General features: G+C 50.6%; 2 protein-coding genes across 4 annotated transcripts in view; one reads left to right on the forward strand and one right to left on the reverse strand.

Moving 5' to 3' along the window:
• The window catches only part of SNRNP25 (small nuclear ribonucleoprotein U11/U12 subunit 25), a 147,944-nt gene that overhangs the window by 83,589 nt on the left and 39,404 nt on the right, over positions 1–24,951 (forward strand). The gene's annotated exons all lie outside the window — the stretch shown is intronic.
• The window catches only part of NPRL3 (NPR3 like, GATOR1 complex subunit), a 48,847-nt gene continuing 24,167 nt past the window's right edge, over positions 272–24,951 (reverse strand). For all 3 annotated transcript variants that reach the window (XM_064153086.1, XM_064153087.1, XM_064153085.1), the window contains exons 7-13: positions 20,584–20,721; positions 19,734–19,890; positions 16,901–17,007; positions 15,581–15,710; positions 7,072–7,261; positions 5,867–6,059; positions 272–956 (exon numbers count right to left, since the gene is read on the reverse strand). In XM_064153086.1, coding sequence (XP_064009156.1) covers positions 791–956; positions 5,867–6,059; positions 7,072–7,261; positions 15,581–15,710; positions 16,901–17,007; positions 19,734–19,890; positions 20,584–20,721 — 1,081 coding nt within the window. In that variant the 3' untranslated portion in view covers positions 272–790. The remainder of the gene's footprint in view (positions 957–5,866; positions 6,060–7,071; positions 7,262–15,580; positions 15,711–16,900; positions 17,008–19,733; positions 19,891–20,583; positions 20,722–24,951) is intronic.

Here is a 24,951-nt window from a genome sequence, read left to right on the forward strand (position 1 = left end):
AACAGATGAACTAAACGAGCCCTGGGGGACAGGTCTGAGTGCCCTTGGCACCAGCCTGTGGCTATGTGGAACAACATCCATGCATCTGCAGCTCGGGCAGCTCACTTCAGCCCTGTCCACCAACCAAGCTCCCCAAGCCCAGTCAAAAGCTGGCAACCCTGAACAGCCACAAGCACAAAGGCTGGGTGGTGACAGCATGATCCAACAGGCACTTGGTGATGGGGATGCTGAGGAGAGGAAATTACAAGCTTAGACCTCACTGAGCAGCTCGTTCTCATGCATGAAAACGTTTACTGGTGATGCTCCCTACCTGTGTCCTCACTGCTGCCACATAGCAATGGCCAGGCAGAAGTCCCTGGCACGCGGGCACATGTCCCTAAAAGCCGTCCCGGCTCCACTCTGCCCCCAAGGAGAGGCCGTGGGTGCTGTGCCACGGGGAGCCATGGTGCTGGGGAGCAGAGGAGGTGCTGCGAGGCGCCGGAGGTGAAGGTCGGTCAGTACCGCTGGAAAGCCGCTTGGCTTCTCTCACAAGCCCTGGCAGGGGGCAGAGGCAGCGAAGGGCTCTGTACCAGCAGCTCCCACGATGTGGACGTGGCACAGCAGCAGTCCAGGCTGAGCAAGCTCTTGGTGTCCTATAGCAGGCCCCAGAGCTCTCATTCAGACCGAGCAGCCGGGGAAGGAGGTGTGCAGGGGCAGAGCCGGCTCGGTAGCACACGGCGAGGAGGAGCTTCAAGTCGCCTCCAGTCTGTAGGGATTCCCCCTTTGCAGGTTGCCTCCTTGGCCACTCAGGTCACTTTAAGAGAGACTGGAAGACGGAAATGACAGGGTCCTCGTGGCTGGTGACCACCAGCACGCTGCGGAACTTGTCGAAGAGCATGAGGAGCTGGGAGCGCCGCATGTTCTCGTTGTACATGATCTCCTCCAGGTGGTGCCGCCCGCGGAAGTAGTGCAGCAGCCTGCGGGCAGGAGAGCAGGGTTAGTGCCGCCTTACTTTTGACCTGCCCACCTCACTCTGGGGGAGCAGCTGATAGAGAGCAGCCCTGCAGAAAGGGACTTGCGGGTGCTAGAGAATGAGAAGCTGGGCAGGAGCCAGCAATGGGCACCGGGAGCCCAGAAGGCCAAGGGCAGCCTGGGCTGCATCCAAAGCAGTGTGGGCAGAGATGGAGAGGGGGGATCGTGCCCCTCTGCTCTGCTCTGAGGAGACCTCACCTCAGGGCTGGGGCCAGCTACAGGACCCTCAACACAGGAAGGACACAGACCTAATGGAGAGGGTCCAGAGCAGGCCACAAAAATGATCAGGAGGTTGTAGCAGCTCTGCTAGGAAGACAGGCTGAGGGAGCAGGGGGTGTTCAGCCTGGAGAAGAGAAGGCTCCCAGGAAACCTTTCAGTGCCTGAAGGGAGCTACAAGAAGACTGGAGAGGGACTTTACAAAGACCTGCATGGACAGGATGAGGGCAGTGGCTTCAAACTAGAGCACAGCAGAATTAGATTGATCTTAGGAACAGGTTCTTTACTGGGAGGGTGCTGGAACACTGGAACAGGTTGTCCAGGGAGGTAGGTGAAGCCTCATCCCTGGAGATACTATGAGGCTGGACAGGGCTCTGGACAACCTATCTCGGTGAGGATGTCCCTGCTGACTGCAGAGGGAGCTGGACTGGATGAGCTTTGGAAGCCCCTTCCAACTCAAAACCATTCTACAAAAGTTACTCTTTCTAGCCAAAGGTTTCCAAGCTTGGGACATTTCCTGAGACTGTCAATTTTCAACATAGTTTTAACACCTGAAAGCAAGGAACCACAGGTGACAACACGCCCTGATAAGCAGCCTATGGCAGATTGACTCAGTTGGCTCTATGCTGCCTGTGGCCACAGCTCTGGGTACCCACCTTTGCTGTGAGAATTAAGAGCCCCTCTCAGCCCTTCAAAGAGCCTGGAAACTGCAGTTTGTGCACTCCTGAGGTTTGCTCAGCTTGGGTTAGGTGCAGCAGTCACAACAGGGAGAGGAAGATTGTGGTGACAAGCAGCACAGTTCTAAATCTACCACTTTGGGAGTTGCTAAAGCCCCTGAATAGTCCCCAAACCCAGAAACTAAGCTCAGACCACACTGGTTTCTAAATTCCCAGCTCCTTTTAAGCAGAGGGAGCACAGAACTCCCTTTGCTGGCCATCAATGCACCACAGCCAGCAGCCCTGCAGTCAGTAATGGTAGGGTCTGAGACAAACCACTGCCACTGCTGTGGACCTGTTCCTCAGAGCCCATCAGAGCCATGACACCAAGGTAGAGCTCCAGGCAGAGCTCCAGGCTGCTGCTCAGTCTCTTAATTAATTGTCTGGATAACCTCCCGGCTGTAGGAATCATCCCACTCAAATCCTCCTGCCCATCAGGGCCCCATGCTGTGTGCCAGGATGCTTCCCCAGGTAGGCAGAGATGTGTGCCCACATGTCCCACACCATGCTCTGCTCTCTGTTTCAGCAGCTTCTCCTGGACCTTCCACACTACCTGCAGCTCAGGAGTGTGCTGGCCTGCTGCTTCATGCCACCTGGCAGTACAAAGGAGTGGAGGTGACCAGATGTGTTTTCCCATTCACTCACACAGCTCTCCTACAGGAACAGCCCTCGAGGACACCAAGCATCCCTTGGAGCACTCCTGCCTGTGTCCATGTGACAGCAGGATGGGGCCTCTCATGCCCAGCCTGGCTGTCTTCTGCTGCTCAAGTGAGGCTCTCCTGTCACTCACTGCCCCTCCTGGGTGACTGCAGAGGAGTCACAGTGAGTCTCCCTCCACCACACAGAGGTGTCACCTTTAGTCTGCTGCCTGGTTTGCTGTGTCACTCCTCTCAGCCCAAAGCTCAGAGCCAGGACCCTCACTGCCTCACCCCAGCAGGCTGACAACTCCGTCCTGCTCTGATGCTCATCTGCCAGCTGTAAGTGGCATCATGCTGTAGAACAGGCGTGCTGTGTCCCTGTACCTGCCATGCAAACACACAGCAGAGGGACAAACTCCAGGTTTGTTTTCCTTCCCACTCTCTGGGATGGGCATTTGCCTTTTGCAGCGTCTCCCAGTGGCTAACTGATTTCCTCCCCTGGGCTGGTGGCAACCAGAGTGCACTGAGCAGAGGCCAGCAGCAGGAACAACATGGGGCTATGTTTGTGGAAATCCAAAGCAGGCTCTCCCCTGAGGTATGGCAGGAAGTTTTGTGTATTTCAGTCTGTTCAAAAAGTGGTCTTGGAGAAGATCTTCCAAGCTCCCTATTGCTTCCCTCACTGTGGTTGCCCACACTCTCATCTCCTGGCACTGCTATCTCCTGTGCAAGCCATTATGAGCTGGCTTTCAACAGTCACCCAGACCAGGCAGGAGTTTTCCCATAAATAAATCCATCCTCTATTCAAACAGAGTCTGGATGTGCAGCCAGTCAAGATGAAATCTTTCCACTCCAATAAAACCTGGAGCGGATATTAAAGCATATCACAAAAATGCTGGCTGGAAGGCATCTCCAAAGTCTAGTCCAGCATCATGCTCCAGCAGGACTGCTGCCAATGTTGTAGCTGTTCCTAGCCAAGCTCTGAAACCCTCCAAGGGTGGAGACCCCTCCCACATGCCTGGGTAATCCATCCTGAGCAGCACCACCCTGCCAGAGAAAAGGTTCTCCTGAAAGTCTAGGAGCTGTAACTTGTGTCCCACAGGTCCAGTAAAGATGGGCACTGCCCTCACCTGTTTGGACAATGAACGTTGCTGGATCCAACCAGGACAGAGGATGGGCACTTCTTGGGGCAGAAGATCTGAGTCATAGAACCATAGAATGGTCTGGGTTGGAAGGAATCTTCAAAGCTCATCCAGTCCAACTCCCTGCAGTGAGCAGGGACATCCTCCACTAGCTCAGGTTGCACACAGCCCTGTCCAGCCTCACCTTGAATATCTCCAGACATGGAGACTCAACCACCTCCCTGGGCAACTTGTTCCAGTGTTTCACTACCCTCATGGTGCAGAACTTGTTCCTAACATCCAATCTAAATCTGCTCTGCTCTAGTTTGAAGCCACTGCTCTCATCCTGTCCCTGAAGGCATTTGCATACAGTTTCCCTCCATCGTTCTTGTAGACCTCGTTCAAGCACTGGAAGGCTGCTATTAGGTCTCCCTGGAGCCTCCTCTTTTCCCTCTGAAGCTGCACAGATGTGTCTGTGGACAGATGTGCACTTCCAGGTGCAGTGACGGAAGCTGATTGCTTTCCACTGCTCATCACTGCTCTCCCCTCAGCTGCAGGAGCAGCAGTGCAGTGTTCTTCAGCACAGCTCAGCCTGGGCATTCCAAGCAACCACACTTCCTCCTGGCCAAGGGGGCAGCTCTCCTACCAGCACTGCCTGACACTGCAGCACAACTGCCCACAGCTTAGTGCCACCAAGGAGCATTCCTCAGGGCAGTCTTTACTCCATCCCCCTACCTAGGAGCAAGAAAAGCAAATCCCCAGAGTAGTTCCACAGCTGTGGCTTAGAAAGAAGCCACAGTGTAGCCTCAGAAGCACTGCTCACTGTGCAGCCAGGAATGCTTTGTGCACACTACCCAAGCCCTAGCACAAAAAGAACTCATCTGCTTAAGTTTACTTCTGAAAGAGGTGCCAAACCTCATCCAGCAGCACCTAAGAGCCTGGACTTCAATTCCATTCACTGTTAGGAGGGTTAATGCAGCCATGCTGGAGCCAAGTGTCAGTGTTCCTCATTTCCCCTGAAGGGTTCTGTCTTGCACATATTGGCTTTGCATGGCCGTGGACAGGCACCAGCTCCTGCTGCCACCTGCTCAATGAGCACCAGGCCTTCAGAGACAGGGATGCAGGAAATGGATGGGGCTGAACTTCATTGCTCTGCTGAAACAACCTTGGTGTGCACACAACTGCACGGGGAAGGGCAGCTGCAGCCTACTTAGGGCACTACCTGTGCATTTCTGGCAGGATTTGGCTCTGGGAGGCAGCTGAAGCAGCAGAGCAAATGGCCCTGGCAGTATCTGGTCTGGGAAAGCATGCAGGCTGCCTTTGTGGCTGATGCTCTCTGCTGTGTGTTTGCCTGGGACACCTGGCTGGAACTATGGGTGAGCATACAACAGCTTCAGTCTGCCTGGACCTCTGCAGACTTAGAAGGTTGTTCCAGGCCATGTAGTTTTATGCTCTGTGTGTGGACATAGGAAAACTGGCAGGTAAAGAGTGAAGTGCTGCTGCCCAGCCACAGGCCCTGATGCTCCTTTATGCACCCAGCACCCTTTGTTCACAAGTGTTCTTGAGACACACAGACATTTTGGTCAGTAATTCACATGCACAGGTGAATAGGGAACAAACCCAAAAACATCCATCCCTCAAATGCCCCAGGCTAACAGGATTTGTTCAGAGTCCATGCCAAACCTTCAACCTCGTGGAAGTGCTGGAGCCAGTGCAGAGGAGGGCAAGGAGCTGGGGGTGGTTAGTGTGAAACAGAGGAGGCTTGAGGGGAGACCTCATGGCTGTCTGCAGCTACCTGAAAGGAGGTCGTGGAGAGGCTGCTGCTGGTCTCTTCTCACAGGTAATTAGTGATAGAACAAAAGGGAATGGCCTCAAGCTGCCACTGGGTAGGCTTAGACTGGACATTAGGAAAACTTTTTTTCCCAGCAAGAGTGGTCAGGCACTGGAAAGTGCTGCCCAGGGAGGTGGTGGAGTCACCAACCCTGGGTGTGTTTAAAGGTCGTCTGGATGTGGTGCCTGTGGCTATGGTTTAGGATAATCCTTGTAGAGGGTCGGGCTTGGTGATCCTGAGAAGCTTTTCCAACAGGAATGTTTCTGTGATTCTGTGATTCCATAACCCATCCAGGCTAAGAGCAAGAGGCTGCATCCTGCACTCCTCATCTCCTACCTCGCAAACATGCGCAGGTCTTCCGGATTCTGGGCAGCAGGGACGTTAAGGATAGCTTCCCTCTCATGCTCCAACAAGCTTGCTAGCAGATTCTCTGTCATCCTTTTATTTAGGGGTGAGTCCCCACCAGGTATCAACTCAGCACTGGAATTATCCATGCTAGGGCTTGTCAGAGTCATGTCATCACTGCTAGCTAGCAGGGGGAGAGAGAAAGAGAGACAGAATGTACAGATTCCTCAGGAGAAGGATGCAAAGAGAATCAGTTCAGGGCTGTTTCTGTGCAGCCTGTCCAAAGAGCACCTTCAGACTTGTAGAGCAAAGCTCTTGAAATGCTGCAGGGATCTGCAGTGACAACCCAGACACTTTTTCAACGGGGAAGCCCAAAGTTTCAACCAGGCCATCAATTTCTGTGGAAATTTGTGCTTCTGGAGCCCATAAACAGTTCATAAGTAACATCTGAAAAGAAAATTCCCAGCCAGCTCTGCTGGAATGCCATGAAGTGGCAACATGAAAAGCCTAAAAGCAGAGAAGGTGGGAGCAAGCAGAAAGGAAGGCCAAGAAGCAATATCCTGTTGTGAGCCTGCCAGAATAAGCAGATTGCAGACTCCTCTGGCTCACATTCCAAGATTTCTGCTCTAATTCCTGACTTCTGTAAATCTGAAAGCTGTACAGACAATCTCTCCTGACAGGCACCCTCGGTGGCATTCTGAGAATGCTGCTTGGAGCACTGAAGAATGGCACTGAGGAGATTACAGGAGTCAGGCGACAGAAACAGAAACCACCCCTCTCTGAGAGTGCCAGCCAGTTCTGGCTCTCCCGAGGGAGCTCTACAGCCCATGGAAACAAACTGCAACCAAACTTTCACAGTTTTCTTCCCCTCCTCAAAATCCAAAGCTCACAAGCAGTGCAGTACCAGCCAGAGGGGCAGAGCAGCCACTTCTGACTACAACAGGGGAGTACAGAAGATACAGAAGGGCCTCTAGTCATGACCAAATAGGAACTGGCAAATTACAGAGCATTATTTCTTTTTGAACTCAAGACTTTAAGGTCTAATAGCTTTTAAGATTTTCACCAATGCCCAGCATGAAATTTAAGAAGGATTTGGCCTAAACAGCATTACTCCAGCACAGACTGCCCTGGGCATGGCAAAGGGAGGCTCTGAGAGTGGGCTGTAGGCTGAAGAGCAGAGAAAAGTGTGCTCATACTTGGAGACCCAAAGCTGAGAGCATTGGGGGTGCTTAAACTTCGGCCTCCAACTCTGGCAGTGAAGGGCATGTCCTCATCTTGGGCACGGAACTCCTCCTCGTTGGGTGGCACCATCAGGCAGACATAGGTGTGAAGCTGAATGAGCAGCCGGTGCTGGAGCATCCAAATCACCATCTGAATGAGCTGAGTCTGCAGGGAAAGAAAGCAGGCATCAAACACCCAGGAAGTAAGAGAGGGGGAAAACAACGCACAGAGGTTAGGCCTGGTCACTAAGGAGCCACAAGGAGTGATGCTTCCCACACAACAGTTTTCTCCTGACCTGGCACATACATGGGCATCACAGCCAATGTGGATGCTTAGGCTGTAACCAACCTGTGTCTTTATGCAACACTGGCCAGCACGGGCAGTGCCCTCAGAGCACCAGCCCTGCCATAGCTCAGCACCTGCTGTATCCAGCAGGGCAGCTGAGTGCCCTCACCATAGTGTGTCAGCCACACAGCCCTGCCAGGAGCTGCTCTGTCCTCTTCTAACAAAACAAGTTTAGTAGCTGCCCCAAAACTGGGGTAGGCTTCCTTCTGAGAGACCAAGCATGGAAAGAGAGTCAACCAGATGCAGGCCCTGATGCCCACAGCCCAACAGTGTGAGGCCCAAGACCAGTTTGCTAGTTTCTACTCTGCTGAAATCAGCAGTCACTGAAGGGTTAAGTGATCAGGTTGAAGTGCAGGCTCCCCAAGAAAGCCAGGGAGAGGGCTGGGTGATGGGGCAGAGCTGAAGCAACCAAAACAGGTGCCTAGAAGCAAAAGCCGTTTGTTTTTGGGTGGGAAACCACTGCCCAAACCTGTGAGAGACTTCGGAGACCCTGCCAGGACTCAGTGATGCATCTACAGCACCAACAGCAGCAGGAACCTTGGCAAGAGGCAGCAGCCTGCTGCCTCCAAGAAGTCTCCTCCCAGTGTCAAGGGTTAATGGTCCCCATTTGCTCACCACCCCTCTGCAATACAGGACAGGCCAAGTTTATGAAGGCAGTGAGGTTTTTAAGAGTGCAGGCAGCAAGTTTCAAAGGCTCATATTGCACAAACAAGTACAACACCTTTGTGGTGGAGCAACTGAAGACCTGCACAGCATCCCCAGAGCACTGCTGCAAGCAGTGGGCAGAGTGAGGGACAAGGGTCGGTGGATTCTTGGCACAGCCCAGTCTCGAGTTTTGGAAGAGCATTCAGAGGGCATCATCCTGTCTCAATCTGTGCACAAAAAGTCTTTTCATATCACAGCAGGCAAGGCTTCCCAGAGCTAACAGCTCTGAACACCCTGATTCACTGACAAAGGCTGCTTGGGGATTTCCTAGCAACAAGCACTGTTTGCCGAGAGCAACACCAGAGCATGAGCTCAGCCTTGAGAACAAAGTTAGCTCTGCTTCATTAATCATCAGGGGGACAGGCCAGACCTCAACAGAAGCCCCAAACCAAAGTTCACCAGCCCACATACTTCTTTTTCCATAAAGCTCAGCTGCCCCTCTGCTGTGGATTTGCAGAGGAACACCTCCTGCGTGCAGACAGGCCCACGCCCTGACTTTTCAGGGATTACCACTTCTAGGGCCTGCATGGATGTTAATCCTGCACCAGGTCATCTGGGGTCACCTTCAAACACCTCTTGATCAGAAAAGCTATCACTCATTTGATGTGTTTAACAGCAAACCCACGGGAGAGGAAGGCTGGCAAAAGCTGCCAAATGCAGAGTGTTCTGCTAACATCTCAACTCAGCCTGGAGAAGAGAGGAGCCTTGCGCTGGTGATTCCACTGCTGGGAATCCTTCCTTCCAGCTTGCAGACCTGGGTGGAACCATGCCTCATGTCTGTAACCTCTCTCTCCTGCCTGCCTGACAGCAAGTGACCTCTAGGATCATCAAGTCCAAGTGCTAGCCCAGCACTGCCAGGTCACTACTAAACCATGGCCCTCAGCAACACATCTACACAGCTTTTAAAACCCTCCAGGGCCATGAGGATGCTCAGAGGGCTGGAGCACCTCTCCTCGGAGGAGAGACTGAGGGAGATGGGGCTGTTCAGTCTGAAGAGAAGAAGCCTCCAAGGTGACTTCATTATGACCTTTCAGTATCTGAAGTGGACTACAAGAAAGCTGGGGAAGGACTTTTTAGGCTGTCAGGTAGGGATAGGACTGGGGAGAATGGAACAAAGCTGGAAATGGGTAGATTCAGACTCGATGTTAGGAAGAAGTTCTTCAGCATGAGGGTGGTGAGAGCCTGGAATGGGTTGCCCAGGGAGGTGGTGGAAGCCTCATCTCTGGAGGTGATTAAGGCCAGGCTGGATGAGGCTCTGGACAGCCTGATGTAGTGTGAGGTGTCCCTGCTCATGGCAGAGGAGTTGGAACTGGATGATCCTTGTGGTCCCTTCCAACCCTGACTGATTCTGTGATTCTATGATGGGGACTCCACCACTGTCCTGGGCAGCCTGGGCCAGGCCTTGACAGCCCTCTCAGAAAATAAATTGTTCCTCAATCTAAACCTCCCCTGGGGCAACTTGAGGCCATCTCCTCTCATCCTACCAAGAACTAGAGAACAGTGATGTTCCATATTAAAGGGAGCCTGAGCAGTCATCCCTATAGCAGAGGGAATGCAGATCATTGACAGTTGTCTGTAACAAGTCAGCCTTCAATGGGAATTTAGTACCTCTGAAAGCCTAGTCCTAGAAAAAAGCCCAAGCAATGCAGCATTCTACAGCTGGCACCATGCCCCAGGTGGTATGTTTCGTGCCATCACTGCAAATCTGCCTGACACCATTCACACTCTTGCTAGCTTTAAGGCTGTTTCTCACCAAAAGCAGCAAACAGTCATACACAAAGTCTGCAGAGGCTGCAAATACATTCTGCTGCTTGGCCTTCCAGACGTGAATGCTGAATTCACTCCATCCTCCATCTGCTTCTCTTGAGCTCTGCTGCAGCCCAGACAGAGGTCTGCTGGGCTCCTCCTGAGCTCTGCTGCAGCTCACACACAGGTCTGCCAGAGAAGAGGCTTCCCTGCACCAGCTGTGCTGCACAGCTGTCATGACTGCTCTGCCTCCCTCCGAGGTGCAGGCTTATGTGTCTGCTTGCTCTCAGTCTGCCTGGTTGCCTGAGCTCCTTGCTGAAGCCAAAGGGCTGGGAGCAGCTTCCCAGGCATGGATACACTTCAGTCCCAGGACTGCCAGCACTCACTCATCTGGCATGGCAGGAGCCCACAGCCAGTCTTTTTTGGCTGAAACAGCAGAACCATGACAGAAACACAAAGAAAAACATTTTCTGTTGCTTAATTTAACTACCCATGAACATTTCATCCATATTCCTTTCCCCTTTCCTGCCTCTTTCCAGTCCACCACAGCATCAGGAGCCTGCTGGCATGGAGCAGCCCGCGGCTGTTCCCTGCTTCTCCCCAGCAGTCAGAGCCTGCTGTGGTGCAAGGCAGCAGGAAAACCTCAGCGACAACGCAGCACTTTGTGCTCGCTGGCAAAGGCACAGCAGATGCTTTGGTCCTGCAAACACAGGCACTGCACCTCAGCCCTGCTGGCCAGCTCGGGACACACAAGGAAAAGCTCAGCCCCAAGGCTGGAAGGGACAAGATCCAGCATTCGTCATCCTCTTCCCTCTGGGAAGGAAAGGCAGCCAGTTTGTAAAACTCTCCAGTAAGGTGTTCAATAAAGGCATTCCTGCAGGGATTCTCATGGATCTTTGCTTTCCCAGACCTAAAGAGCTGAGGGAAGCTTCAGGAAAGGGGAAACAGCAACGTAGAAGCACCCAGTCCTAGCTTGTTTCTCATGACATGAGGGCACTCTTCTAGCTTGTTTTGCCTGCCAGTGTACCCCTGCTTATCTGACACTTCCCTCTCTACTCTGCCCTGGGGAGAGCACACCTGGAATACTGTATCCAGTTTTGGGCTTCCCAGTTCAAGAAAGACAGGGATCTACTGGAGAGAGTTCAACAGAGAGCTGTGAGGATAATTAAGGGACTTGAACATCTCTGCTGTGAGGAAAGACTGAGGGACCTGGGGATGGTTAGTCTGGAGAAGAGAAGGCTGAGAGGGAATCTAATCAATGGCTATAAATACCTGAGGGGTGGGTGCCAAGAGGAAGGGGTCAGGCTCTTTCAGTGGCACTCAATAATAGGACAAGGAATAATGGATGTAAGCTAGAACACAGCAAGTTCCACCTCAACATAAGGAGAAACTTTGTTACTGTGAGGGTGCTGGAGCCTTGGAGGAGGCTGCCCAGAGAGGTTGTGGAGTGTCCTTCTCTGGAGGCTTTCAGACCAGCCTGAGCATCTTCCTGTGTGGCGAGCCAAGGGTGATCCTGTTCTGGCAGGAGCTTGGACTCAATGATATCTGGAAGTCCCTTCCAACCCCTACCATTCTGTGACTCTTCAAGGTCTGAGCTGAGAGCTAAGGGCTACCTTGGCTCGGCAGTGCAGCATCCTCCAAGTCCTTGGGGTAAATGGATGTTTGCTGAAAGATACCACCTTTCTTTAGCACTCAACCCATGCTGCTCCATGAAAACCCAGCCAGGTATTCAAACAGCAGCCTGTCCTACAGGACAGAATCTGAAGACCCCTCTGAACACAGGCAACATATTTATTGTCTACCCTCGAGGGACAGTAACTCCAGCATTTCCCTGGGCAGCCTGTTCTGGTACCTTCTGTCTCTTGCATGGAGCACAGCTGAGAGCTCTGGAGGTCCTGGCACACACCACTCACTGGCTGTCACCTGCCCACACCAAGGGCAGAATGCAGACATGCACTCCAGCTTTCAAGGCAGTCTTGTCCTTGCTTAGGGAACTGCAGGTTGGTTGTATCTCCTCCCAGCTGAAAACCACCAGAGCACCTCTAGCATACAAATGCTTTCACACTGGTTTCATCTACCTGAGGGAAGTGGCAATTCCACCCCTAGCTAGCAAGCTAACTTTGTCCTCTTTCCAACCCAGCAGGATGGCTGTGGAGCAGCAGGAGGAAAGGCTCTGGAACAGCTTTCCTATTTTGTATCATAGACTTCACTAATGCCTTCCATATTCTGTGCCCATGCCAAAAGGAGGGAGCCAACCCCACGCCTCAGACAAGCATCAAATGGGATGGATACCATCAGACCTTGTTTCTGCAGAGCACAGAGCCCTTCCCACAGCACTGACCTCCCAGCACAGCTGACCTTCAGCAATAGAGACAGCACAGTCAGCAGGAGGAAAAGCAGAAGATAACAGAAAATCTTCCAAGTTAAAATCCCTGCACCCCCTCCCACACACAAAATTACCCTGAGAGGTCTCCACTGTATTCTTTTTTTCTCAAAGGCAAAGCAAATGCAGCTGGATAATATTTACAGTCCAGAGTACAGCACCAGCAGAACAAGAACCCACCCCCATTACATCAGATTCACTTCTCTATTCATCTCTGCTAATTACAGCTGAAGCCTGACCACTGCAGGACAGGGACTGGATTCACCTCTCAAAAGGCTAGCTCCTAACAGTATCATAATGCAAAGAGGGAAACAAAAGCAGAAGATGTAGTGATATGAAAACATCCAAAGCCCCTCTCTAGCCTAAATTCCCTCAGGAACTGTCACGCTTCACAGAATCCTTGAGGCTAGAAAAGACCTTCGAGATCAAGCCCAGCCTATGACCTAACACCAGGACATCAGCTAAACCATGCCACCAAGTGCCACATCCAACCTTTCCTTAGAGAAACCTTTCCACCACTTCCCTGGGCAGGCCATTCCAGTGCCTAATGACCCCTTCCATGAGGAAGTGCTTCCTGACATCCAACCTAAATCTCCCCTGGTGCAGCTTCAGGCTGTGCCACAGGTGCGTGTGTCACAGGCACTGTGACAGGACCCTCTGGTCCTGTCACAAGTTGCCTGGGAGCAAAGCCTGACTCTCACCTGACTACTTCTTTTAGGTAGTTGTAGAGAGTGATAAGGTCCCCTCTAAGTCTCCTCTTCTCCAGGATGAACACCCCCAACTCCCTCAGCCTCTCCTCATCAGCCTTTCTTTCCAGCCCCCTCCCCAATCTCATTGCTCTCCTCTAGCCCTGCTCCAGCACCTCAGTATCTCTCTTGCAGTAAGGGCCCAGAGCTGCACACAGTGCTCCAGGTGAGGCCTCACCAGTGCCAGTACAGGGGCACAATTACATCTCCAGTCCTTCTCGACACACCACACTGTTCCTGATAGAGGCCAAGATGCCACTGACCTTCTATGCCAGCTGGGCACACTGCTGGACACACTTCACTTGTGTCAAAAGGCAGCTTGCCATAAATCAAAGCAGCTCAACAGAGCACGGAGGTCTCCTTCATCACATCCTGCCAACGTGGCCTTGAGTCTTCTGCAACCACAATTCCTACCTTTTCAGAGTGCAGAAAGCACTTCCATAGCTCTTTACAGCATCATCCTTCATCATTCCATACACACCACAAGGACAACCAAAACAAGCTGTTCTGCTGACCTTTGACCCCACCACAGACATGCAAGCATCAGAGAGAAGGTGCACACTCCAAGAGATGCATTTTAGCACTCCAGTAGCTCTGGTAAATGTGGATCACCCACTGCTGTTTCAGGGAATAACTGCAGCATTGATCACTTGCTGATAGCTCAAGGCACAACTGCAGCAGTCAGTGGCAGACTTAATTTGTGCATTTGAAACAGAAGCAGGATCTAAGACCAAACAGAAGTACTGCAGGAGAAGCATTAAGGCAAGCAATTAATTTTAAAAGGAGTGCTGAGAATAAGAACATCTCCTGAAGCTACTGCAGCTAGGATCAAATGAATGCCCTTAATTCAGCTTCACTTTACAGGACTCTGATTTGTCTGTAACCACAACGAATTACTAACACAACAGCAGAGTTGCTCTGCCCCTACTTCTCCAGGTGGCAGCTGACTGGTGCCTACTGTTGGCATTAGACACACTGCATCAGCACTTATCTTCATCTCTGATCTTAATCTCTGCCAACCTGTAATTACAACAGATTCTTCCCTCACAATTGTGCCTGTATAGACAGCTGATGTTAATCTTCCAGATCTTAACAGCCAACCAGCAACTCACCCAAGAATGGAGGCCAGCAAACAGCACTGCAACACATCAGCTCAGGAGATCTGCCTGCCTGAGCTGTGTTCACAGCTCACAGATGCTTCATATGGACCTGATGGGAGTGGGTCCAGAGGAGGCCACAGAAACGATCAGGGGGCTGGAGCAACTCTGCTAGGAGGACAGGCTGAGGGAGATGGGGATGTTCAGCCTGCAGAAGAGAAGGCTGCAGGGAGACCATAAAGCAGCATTGCAGTACCTGAAGGGGGCCTGCGAGCAGGATGGAGAGGGACTGTTCGTGAAGGCCTGCAGTGACAGGACAAGGGGCAATGGTTGGAAATTAGAGATTTATACTGGCTATTAGGAAAAAGTTCTTTACCATGAAGGTAGTGGAACACTGGAACAAGTTGCCACAGGAACAGGTTGGAGCCTCATCCCTTGAGATAATTCAAGGTGAGGCTGGACAGGGCTCTGGGTGGCCTGATTGAGCTGAGGATGTCCCTGCGGACTGCAGCAGGGTTGAACTAGATGACTTTTGGAGATCACTTCCAACCAGACCATTCTATGCTTCACCTGGGAGTGTAAGAATGTCAGCCAGGAGAACACATCATTGAGCTTCTTGAAGCTCACCAGTTCCCAGAAATGTCACCAGCCATGCTCTATGTGTAAACAGAAGAGCTGACAAATCCAGCCTCCCCTCTGTTCCTATTCCAAATCTGAACATTAAAATGCCAGTGCTGCAACACATGGACTTCTGGTGACTGCATGCTGAGCCTGCTTCCTCTAGCAGCCTTTCAACAAGTCCAGTTTCCTAGCAAAACCTAAATGAACAGACAGTTTGCTTTTAAAAACAGGCTGTGAACTTAAAGCATATGGAATAAAATGAAACGTGATTGTGAGAGATCCACAGACTTGCACTGAGCTCTACTAACTTCTCTTCAGCAGGTCAAATGAAGTTGCAGCTTTTTGCCCCTATTAGATCAAGTAAGGAAAAGAAACATTCTGATTTTTTTTTTCATTTTTCTTTCCCACCACACAGCTTCATCCTAAGCATCCACACAACTCTGTGAAATGACAAATTATATAGGTGGCCTTTTTACAAAGGCATGGAGTGACAGGATGAGGGGGGGATGGCTTCATATCAGAACAGGTCAGATTTGGATTAGATATTAGGAGGAAATTCCTCCCCATGAAGGTGGTGAGGCACTGGAACAAGTTGCCCAGAGAGGTTGCATAGGCTCCAAATCTGCAAGTGTTCAGAGTCAGGCTGGATGAGGTCTTGAGCAGTCTGATCTAGTAGGAGGTGCCCCTGCCCACAGCAGGAGGTGTGAAACTGGATGACCTTTAAGATCCCTTCCAACCCAAACCATTCTGTGGTGCTATGAAACACCAATCATATGGTCAAAGCTCCACCTTGTTCTCACTAGCAGGAGAACCAGGAGCTCTTGCACACTCCCCACCTCACCTCCTGAACAGGCGGTGCCAGCGGATTCTTGAACTCCGAGAGGGACACTGGGAGGGAGAACTTGGAGAGCATGGAGGGCAGGTTGTGGCCCCGGAACTGACAGGAAAAGGCATCTGCTAGCGGGGAGTAACTGCAGAGAAGAAGGGAAGGCAGAAATCAGTGTAACACTGATCCATTTACACATTGCACAAGTGCCAGTTCCCAACTGAAACATTCTCCGTGACCCAGACAAACAGTAAGGATAGTTCCTGGCAAGCTGCACCCTGCAAAACCAAGCCAGAAGCACGTGCACTTCCATCCTGGTGTTATGGGCAGCTCCAGCGTTCAAGGTGTGGAGGGAATCCAGGAGAGAAACAGAAATGATGCAGAGTCTGCATTTGTGCAGTCTCTGATCAAAGGAACAGGGATTGGGCACTCAGGGAAGACAGGCGCGGGCAGGGTAGAGCCACAGCCTTTGAATATGCAAAATGCAGCTGCAGCTGTGGCTGCTGTGCCTGCCCCTGCTGACAGGAGAAGCAATTTGTGTGCTCAGAAGTAAAGGAGAGGCAATTTAAACATTAGGAAAGCTGCCCATCTTAGGTCTTCAAGAACAGCACTGCCATATATGACCCAGGCACAGCTGTTCCCAAATGACCTCGAGGTCCCTTCCAGCCCTATTTTTATACTTGCATCACAGAAGTTTGGATTAAAAACTATTTTCCTACAACCCAGTTCCAAAAACATCTCAAAATCCGACAGAAAAAGGGTTGCCAGTCTTCAGCATAGCAAAAATACCCACCGTGGCCTTCACATCTTCCTTGCATTGCTGCTACCTGCTCTCAAAAGAGGAGCAGTGCCTCCAGCCTGGCATGCCAGGATGCAGTGCCACCAGAGAGAACACCAGCAGTGAGAGCAGTGCCACCCTAACGGGCTGCTTTGGATGAACGTCAGGTGGTGCTGTGTGCCCTATGCACAGGCTGTGCTAGGGAACACTTGGTGAACTAACTCGGCACCAAGTATTTTGGTTTGTACATGTTTCCACACTGCTGCAGTCAGAAAGGGTATTAAAAACACTAAAAGCAGCTTGCCAGGGTAAATCTGTGCCCTTCCAGGGCCCCCAGGACATCAGAACCGTAATGACCTGCTGTGGTGCTCCTCCTTACCCCACAGACTCCAGCAAGGCTTTGCAAGCCCAGGCACATGTAATGGTTTGTGTTCTGCACTCTCTACACATTCATATGTGGAGAAAGTGTTCACTCTGCACCCAGCAAGGCAGGGGAGGAAAGCACAGTTGCACTTCTCACCACTTTGTTGCTACTCACTCACTCTCCTTCTACTTACAGACAGACACTGGCGTTTGGAGAGAGCATGTAGACGTTGTTCTCACACAGTGGGTAAATGATGATTGCTTTCCCCCAGTAAACAAGGTGTGCAGCCAGCTGGAAAACCTGCATGGGGAAAGCAGGCAAAAATTACACAGAATCACAGATGCCAGGATTTTAGGGGTTAGAAGGGACCTCTGGAGATCTTCCAGTCAAACTTCCCAGCCAGGGCAGGACCACAGAATCTAGCACAGGTCACACAGGAACACACCCAGACAGGGCTGGGAAGGCTTCAGAGAAGGAGACTCCACAACCTCTCTGGGCAGCCTGTCCCAGTGCTCTGGGATCCTTACAGTTAAGAAGTTCCTCCTTATGTTGAGGTGGAACTTGTCTCTTGTCGTGTCCCAGGACACAAGTGAGCAGAGGCTGTCCCTGTCTCTTCCTTCCTGATCCCCAGCTCTCAGGTATTTATAGACATTTATTAGATCCCCTCTCAGTCTTCTCTTCTCCAGACTACACAGCCTAAGGTCCATCAGCCTCTTCTCATCAGGCAGTGCTCCAGTTCCCTAATGATCCTTGTAGACATCCTATTGGACTCTCTCCAGTAGATCCCTGCGGAGTGCAGAATTGGATACAATATTCCAGGTGAGGCTTCACCAGGGCAGAATAGAAGGGGAGAAGAACCTCTCTCAATCTGCTGGACACACTCTTCCCAATGCACCCCAGGACCCCACTGGCCTTCCTGGCCACAGGGGCACACTGCTGCCCATGGAGAAATTGGTGCTCACCAGGACTCCCAGGTCCTTCTGCTGGAGAGCAGCCCTGTAGAGATCACCTCGCAACCTGTACTGGCACAGTTTATTATTCCTTCCCAAGTGCAGGACTCTGCACTTATCCTTGTTCAACCTCATTAGGTTCCCCTTTGCCCAGCTTTCCAGTCTCCAGCCTGGAGGAGCAAAAGCAAATTTCAAACTCTCATCAAGAGTTCCAATCAATGACAGAAGAGTCTTGTTTGAGCTGAAATGAAAAGAAGAATGTGCTGCCATCCTTCCACCCTGCCTCACGAACAAATTCACGGCTTAACACAACATGTGGCACATCAAAAAGCATTTGACAAGGTTATGAATGCTTCACATTTCCAAGCAATTTAGTATTTCCTGCCTTAAAGGAATTTCTTCAGCTTGTATCAATGGAAGCTGAGGTACTTTTCATGCCCCAAAGCCCTATTTTCATTTATGCACAAAATGCATCAAGTCTTGTCCACAAAAAACAAAGGCATCAGCTTCTGCCAGAGCACAGACAGAAAGGAAACCAAGAGTCCTGTTTTAATGCACTGAGCTATTTCAGTAATGAGTTACACAAAGTGTTTGGATGTGTGAGACAAGTCAGGGGTTGGTAATGGCTCTGGAAAAGCCACATAAATAGCACCCCCGAGACATGAAATCCAGCTTCTATCATTGGAAACATTTAACCTGGCTGTCTTGTGGAGAACAAAACTAGAGGAGCAGGAGGGAATTTCCAGAGTTCATCTCAGAGCTATGTAAAGCCAAGTTAAGACACACAGCCCACTCCAACTACACCTACAAGTTTTATTACACAACAGATAACAGGATCACAGGATGTTAGGGTTGGAAGGGACCCAAGGAGATCATCGAGTCCAACCCCCCTGCCAGAGCAGGACACTATCCAACACAGATCATAGAGGAACACACACAGACAGGCCTTGAAAGCCTTCAGAGAAGGAGACCCCACAACCTCTCTGGGGGAGATGACAGAAGGCACAGCATCTGAGATGAGAAGCCATGCTCTTCTCACCTGTCACATAGAGCACAGGCCATATCCTTGGGTGTGAATCGACCTTAGAGCAGCTTTCCCTTCTCCTGTGCCATCTAATATAGGCATCAGGCCCACTAAGCAAAGGGCCACAATGACCATAAGCATCCACAGTGGTCTCTCAGTGGACTCTGTCTCATGTGATTGCCAGTCTCGTTCCCTTCACTGGCACAAACCTCCTTTCTCAAGTGCCCCTTGAGCAATTCAGATTTGAAAGCTTGGTTGTCAGCACTGGAAAGGCTTTTGGGAAGAGCTGCAGAGACTGGGTCAACATTTATGACCAAGCCCAAACTAAAGCCTCCTCCTGGGACTCTGCAGTCCCCACCCTGATGTACCAAGGGCAATCAACAGGCAGGCTTGCACAGGTAGTCAGAGCTCTTTAGCAGAACAGATCTTGGAAAGTCTAGGGGAAGCCACATATTTGGCCATGGCAGCTGTTAAGCTTCCCCCCGCATTCTGGGTGCCTCCATTTGCAGGCAGACACCAGCATGGCAGAACGGAGGCAGAGCATTGTGGTGTGGTGTGAGTTGTGTCTGTTCTGGCTTTAACTACCCAAGGGGAAGGCAAGAGAGAAGACAGCATCACTCTTGTCAGAGGGGCACTGGCACAGGAGGCAACACACAGAAGGTGGAAGATGGGAAATTTCCATTAAACAGGAGGGAAGTTTTTCATTCTGGTGCTGGGGAAATGCCAGACTGGGGCCCAGAGAGGCTGTGGAAGGCTTCCCCAGAGGGTGTCCAGAATTTGTGGAGAGATGCTCCTGAGCCTGCTGTAATGGCTTTATAATGCTCTAAGTGCTGGGTTGAACCTCCAGGCACCCCAGGACCCACAGCAAGCTGCGGCACAGATGTGGCTGCAGGCCTGCTGAGCACTGCTGCTGCACCACAGCTCTTCACCTCTCCAAGCTCTCCCCATGCTCTGTGCCTCACACTGAGAGAACTCACAGGACCCCACTGGCACACAGTCAGCAGCACCTCCTGATTTAAAGGGCTCTGGCAGGCGTTGGCACCTCCCCATACCTGCAGCAGTGCCAAGTCAGCATCTTGAGCCAGTTGCTGCAGATTCTTCACGGCAGAGGTAGTTTTAATTACTCTCACCAGGGCAGGAGAGCAGTCCAATGGGAGCTCATTAAGCAGTGACTTCTCATCATTTAAAAGTAATAAGGCATGGTAAGGCCTGCAGAAAAACAGAATACATTTGCACTGTAAACTGCAGCTTTTCCTGAGGGCTTAGCTATTCCCAGGCCCACTACAGTGGTCAATCTACTGGCCACAAAGAACTTCTAATGTGATTCTTTCGCTGTGGAGAGGTTCAGAATAAGCTTATTTTGATGTCATTTTGATGTGAGATGCTGCCCACAAAAAGGGGATAGAGGCTTATATAGTAACTGGATGTCCCAGTGACCAGGAAAATCAGGTTGCAGTGTGTTGGTGTCCAATTAATGGAGAACTGGTCTGGAAACTGCTCATCCTGCAATCCCAAAAACAGAGAATGGAGGAGAAGGAAGGGAGAAAGCAAGAGTGAGTTACTTTTGTAGTTAAAGAGCTGTAAACATGGATTGAAGGTAACAAATTATCTTGGGGCCTGGGCTCTCTTTCTTCTAGAAGCAAAGTGACTTCTGGGTCAGCAGATCAAGCTGAACACAATGAACACACAAGTGCAGCACCACCTCAGTACAATCACCAGACTTCAAGATAAAAGCTGAGGCTTCACACTGCTACTCTCAGCCTCAGGTAGTGCTGTCCCCAGTCCACGCCCTCACCACCACTGCAGTTCAGCATCACATCATTCCCCAAGCTGCGCCAGCAGAGACATCTGCAGCACCACCCTTGGACCTGAGACACTCTGAAGGACAGAGCTTGCTCTTACCTGATAGATTTCAGGCTCCTCTCAATGGCTTCAGGAGGGATAAAGTTTGTGGCAACGTAATGGATTTTATGAGGCAGGCAGAAGCTCACTTCCAGCCAGTTGTTGATATGTAACCGGACCACTCCTGTTGTGCAGAGACTAAAATAGGAGCAAAATAAATACAGACAGCATTTACCACGGGTAGCAGATGGAAAGAGTGGCCCAGATTCACCTCTACACAGGAATCCCAACAGCAGAGATTGAACAAACCCTCTCTACCCTCAGCTGGCTGAAGCTTCCTTAGCTTGTCCTTACAGAGCATCACGATTGACAAAGCTCTGGGAGGGACTAGAAAGACTCCACCTCACTGACCTCCTGCTCCCTCTGCTCTCAGCATTGCAGCCGCATCTCTTAGAAGTGTTCTTGGAAGATGTGCTGCAAGGCACTGGAAAATTCCCTAGGCCAGAGCTGCAAAGGACAAAGATGAATGGGGCATGATGTTTCCACTCCAATTTCAATCTCCCTCTCCAAGGAAGAGGAGATGGCTGTGCTGGCCAAGGGGTGTGACAAGCAGCACATTTCCACAATCACTGCCTCCTTCAGCACTGCTTCTCTTGGGTGTTTCCTGCTAACCTGCTCCTGCTTGTCACAAGAAATCACAAACGTGCTTGTGAAATGCTTTTTTTCTTTTCAGTCTAGGAAACCACCAGGACTGAGCTAAAGCCTTTAAGCTGACTTCAGACAACAGGAGTGGGGTGAAAGAGCTGGGGACATCTCAGGAATGACAATACAGTCTGATCTCTTGTTCAGCCTGAAAGCAACTATAAGCTTCTTACTAGAAAAGCTCAGAGAGCTGGGAGATGAGAGCAGTGAATGTCACGCAGGTAGCTTTGAGGAGGTCTGTAAATCTAGACAACAGAGTAAATACACGTGCAGAGAGAACTGTATTTACTCGGAAATGGGTAAAGACATCATAAGGCTAACATGCCATCTAGAGTTCAGCCAGCACCACCTTGCCAACCCTCCCAAGGCTGCCCAGTCCACAGCCTGGAAACAGCTTTGCCAGAGGCAGAGAGACTGAGCAGGAGGAAGATGCAAGGCTCACTGCATCCCTTCATGTGCACTGAATTAGGAACACACAAACTCAACAGCAAATCAGTCATGTCTACACTGGAGAGTTGAATTTAGACTCACAGGATGGCTTGAGTGGGAGGGGACTTTAAAGATCTAGTTCCAACTCCCCCTGCCATGGGCAGGGACACCTCCTACTAGACCAAGGTGCTTAGAGCCTCATCCAGTCCTCAGGAATGAGATGTCCACAACTTCTCTGGACAGCCTCTTCCAGTGTCTCACTATCCTCACAGCAAAGAACTTCTTCCTAACGTCCAATCTAAATGTCCCCTGCTCTAGCTTCAAACCATTGTCCCTTGTTCTATCACTCTCAGCTCTTGTCAGAAGTCCCTCCTTAGCTTTCCTGCAGCCCCTTCAGCTACTGGAAGGCTGCTCTAAGCTCTCTTTGGAGCCTTCACTTCTCCAGGCTGAACAGTCCAAACTCTCCCAGCCTGTCCTCATAGCAGAGGTTCTCCAGCCTCTGATCATCTTCATGGCCTCCCTGGACCTTCTCCAACAGGTCCATGTCCTTCTTGTGCTGGGGAGCTCCAGAGCTGGATGTAGTGCTGCAGGTAGTCTCACCAGAGCAGAGCACCTCAGTGTAAAATCGAGGCAGGGAGAAGTAAATGTGGAAAAGCCCTTTCAGGTCTCTCCATCATAAGCCTTTCTCAGTATGCCCTTTGATTTGTTCCAAAAGAATCTGGGGGGCTTAAAATAATTTTTCCAAGTTTGGATTATGAATATTGCAGCCTGAATTTTAAACTGAAGAGTGCTGAGCCCTGCAGTATGACTTTTGTGTCAGTAACACCCACGAATTTCCCCTCTACAGAAACAGATTGAAAACCAGGCCAGGAACAGGCCAGGGGCAAATACAGGTCTTGGAAACTCTTTATGTGGTGATTTCAACATTTCTACCTGGCATTCAGTTGTAGGCCTCAAACTAACAGGCTACTTTTCAAGTTCATCTGGTTGTACCCAGGCTTCAGAGAGACCTGAAAATTCAGCTTGAAAACAAAAAACATTGGGTGGCCTTGGCTGCTGGAGTAGTTATTCACCAAACCACAACAGAGTGGTGAGAGAGCAACATGATCCTGTCCTGCCTGCTGCATGAGCAGACTGATGAGAGAGATAATCTCACTGCAAAACCAGGGCCCATGGCTTTGCTCTCAAACCTTGCACTGACCTCCAGAAAGCAGTCATTTTTCCACCTGCAAATGGAACAGATACTACACATATTGATATTTAAAAGGAACTGACGTCTCTCACATCTGCTCAGAGGCTGCAAGCCCTGAAGGAGCACACAAAGCTCAGCAAACTTCTCAGTTTCCCTTGTACTAAATGCTGTGACTGCAGGAGCACTGCTTAGCCCACCAGAAACACACCAACTGGCAGATGAAGCTGGGTTTTCTCAACAGGCATCAAGATAAAGGCCACCCTGAAGCACCACATCTCCACACTATTGACCCAGCCAAAGGCTCCTAAGAGAAGACAGGACAATGAATGAGACAAATGAGTTAAGAAAGCTCTTGGGGTTGTTAAAATGGGTTACTGAAAAGCAGCAGAGATGCATGAAAGGCTTGCAGGGATTTTTTTCCCTGCACAGTTTAGCACTCAGCAAACAGAGAGGGGTTAAAATACAGTTGGGTCCTTTCATTCTTTGGTCCAAGACAAAAGCTTTAATTAGCTAATTACACTCTGCACAGCAGCATTTTGTCTGCAGTGCACTGCACAACAACAGCCTAGAATTAGAGACCGGAAGCAAACCATATTTTCAGTTCTGATCTTCATTTCATTTTCCCCATTTGCATTCAACTGTACCATTTTAAGCCTTCATTACAGCTTTATTTCCATGATTTCTCCTTCACCTGCCCCTCCTCAGATGGAAAATGATTTAAGTCTCTAATAACTTGAGGAGGAATGAGCTGCATCCTCCAGCAGTAGTGTATATGACTGCCCTCTTCCAGCCAACACAGTTAAATCACTGCACTGAGAAATACAGAAGGATTCATGCAACGTCAGCTAGAGTCATGGCCCAGGCAGTGGGGCTTGGATTCACACTGCCTTCACTTCTACAGATTCCCCACAAAGTCATCTGTCTGGACAGCTATTTACTGTGAGCCTTACACATCTCCATGGGCTGGCCCCCAAGCTCTCTGGCTGGAGAACAGCAGACCCGAAAGCCACCTTCTTTTAGGGGCAGAAGCAGAAGGGCAAAGACCAGCAACAGAAAGAAATACCAAGAAGCAAAGTTTACAGTCCCACCAGGAAGTCACTTAGCTCCAGTTCTACTTTATCACAGAATTGTCAGGCTTGGAAGGGACCTCAAGGATCATCCAGTTCCATCCCTCCTGCCACAGGCAGGGAAATCTTCCACTATAGACCAGGTTGCCCAGAGCCACATCCAGCCTGGCCTTAAAAACATCCAGGGATGGGGCTTCCACCACTGCTCTGGGCAACCTCTGCCAGTGTCTCACAACCTTTAATGGTGAAGAAATAACAATAACTGTTATTATTATTAGGCTTCAAGAAGACCTTGTAGTAGCCTTCCAGTATCTGAAGGGGACTACAGGAGGGCCGGGGAGGGACTAGTTTCAAGGTCTGGTAATGACACAACGAGCAGTAATAGGTTTAAACTGGCAGAGGTGAGATGTAAACTAGATGTTAGGAACTTCTTCTTTCCAGTGAGGGTGGTGAGACACTGGCACAGGTTGCCCAGGGAGGTTGTGGATGCTGCCTCCACAGAAGTGTTCAAGGCCAGGTTGGATGAGGCCTTGAGCTATTTGTTCTAGTGGGAGATGTCCTTGCCTATGGTGGGGGGGGGGGGGTTGGAACTGGATAACCTCTGAGGTCCCTTCCAACCTAAACCATTCTATGACTCTATTATTATTATTCTGCTTAGCCAATTAAAAGCTGGGAGCCAAGAGCCCAGGTAGAAGCAGGACTGTGGGAAGGTGAATGCATCAGCTGCCTTGCAAAACAGGAAACTCAGGGACCTTAAGCAGCCCCTGATAGGACACCCAGAAGAGCACAGAGGTGGGGTGGGCACCCCAGGGATGCAGAGCAGGCTCTCTCTTTGCTCTCTGTTCCTGTCCTAACCACACACCTGATGGGGATATTTTGAAGTGTGACTGCACCCTGAGCTTTTTCACTGCACTGAAATTTCCACTGAACCATCTGCTGCAACTCCAAAAGCTCTTTCCAGAGCAGTTATGTGCTGCAGAAAGGCTGTCTGGCCTCCCATGCATTATTCACATCTATCAATATTGAATTTCATCTGCT

The sequence above is a fragment of the Pogoniulus pusillus genome, chromosome 13, assembly GCF_015220805.1.
Source record: "Pogoniulus pusillus isolate bPogPus1 chromosome 13, bPogPus1.pri, whole genome shotgun sequence".
In the NCBI taxonomy this organism is placed as follows: Eukaryota; Metazoa; Chordata; class Aves; order Piciformes; family Lybiidae; genus Pogoniulus; species Pogoniulus pusillus.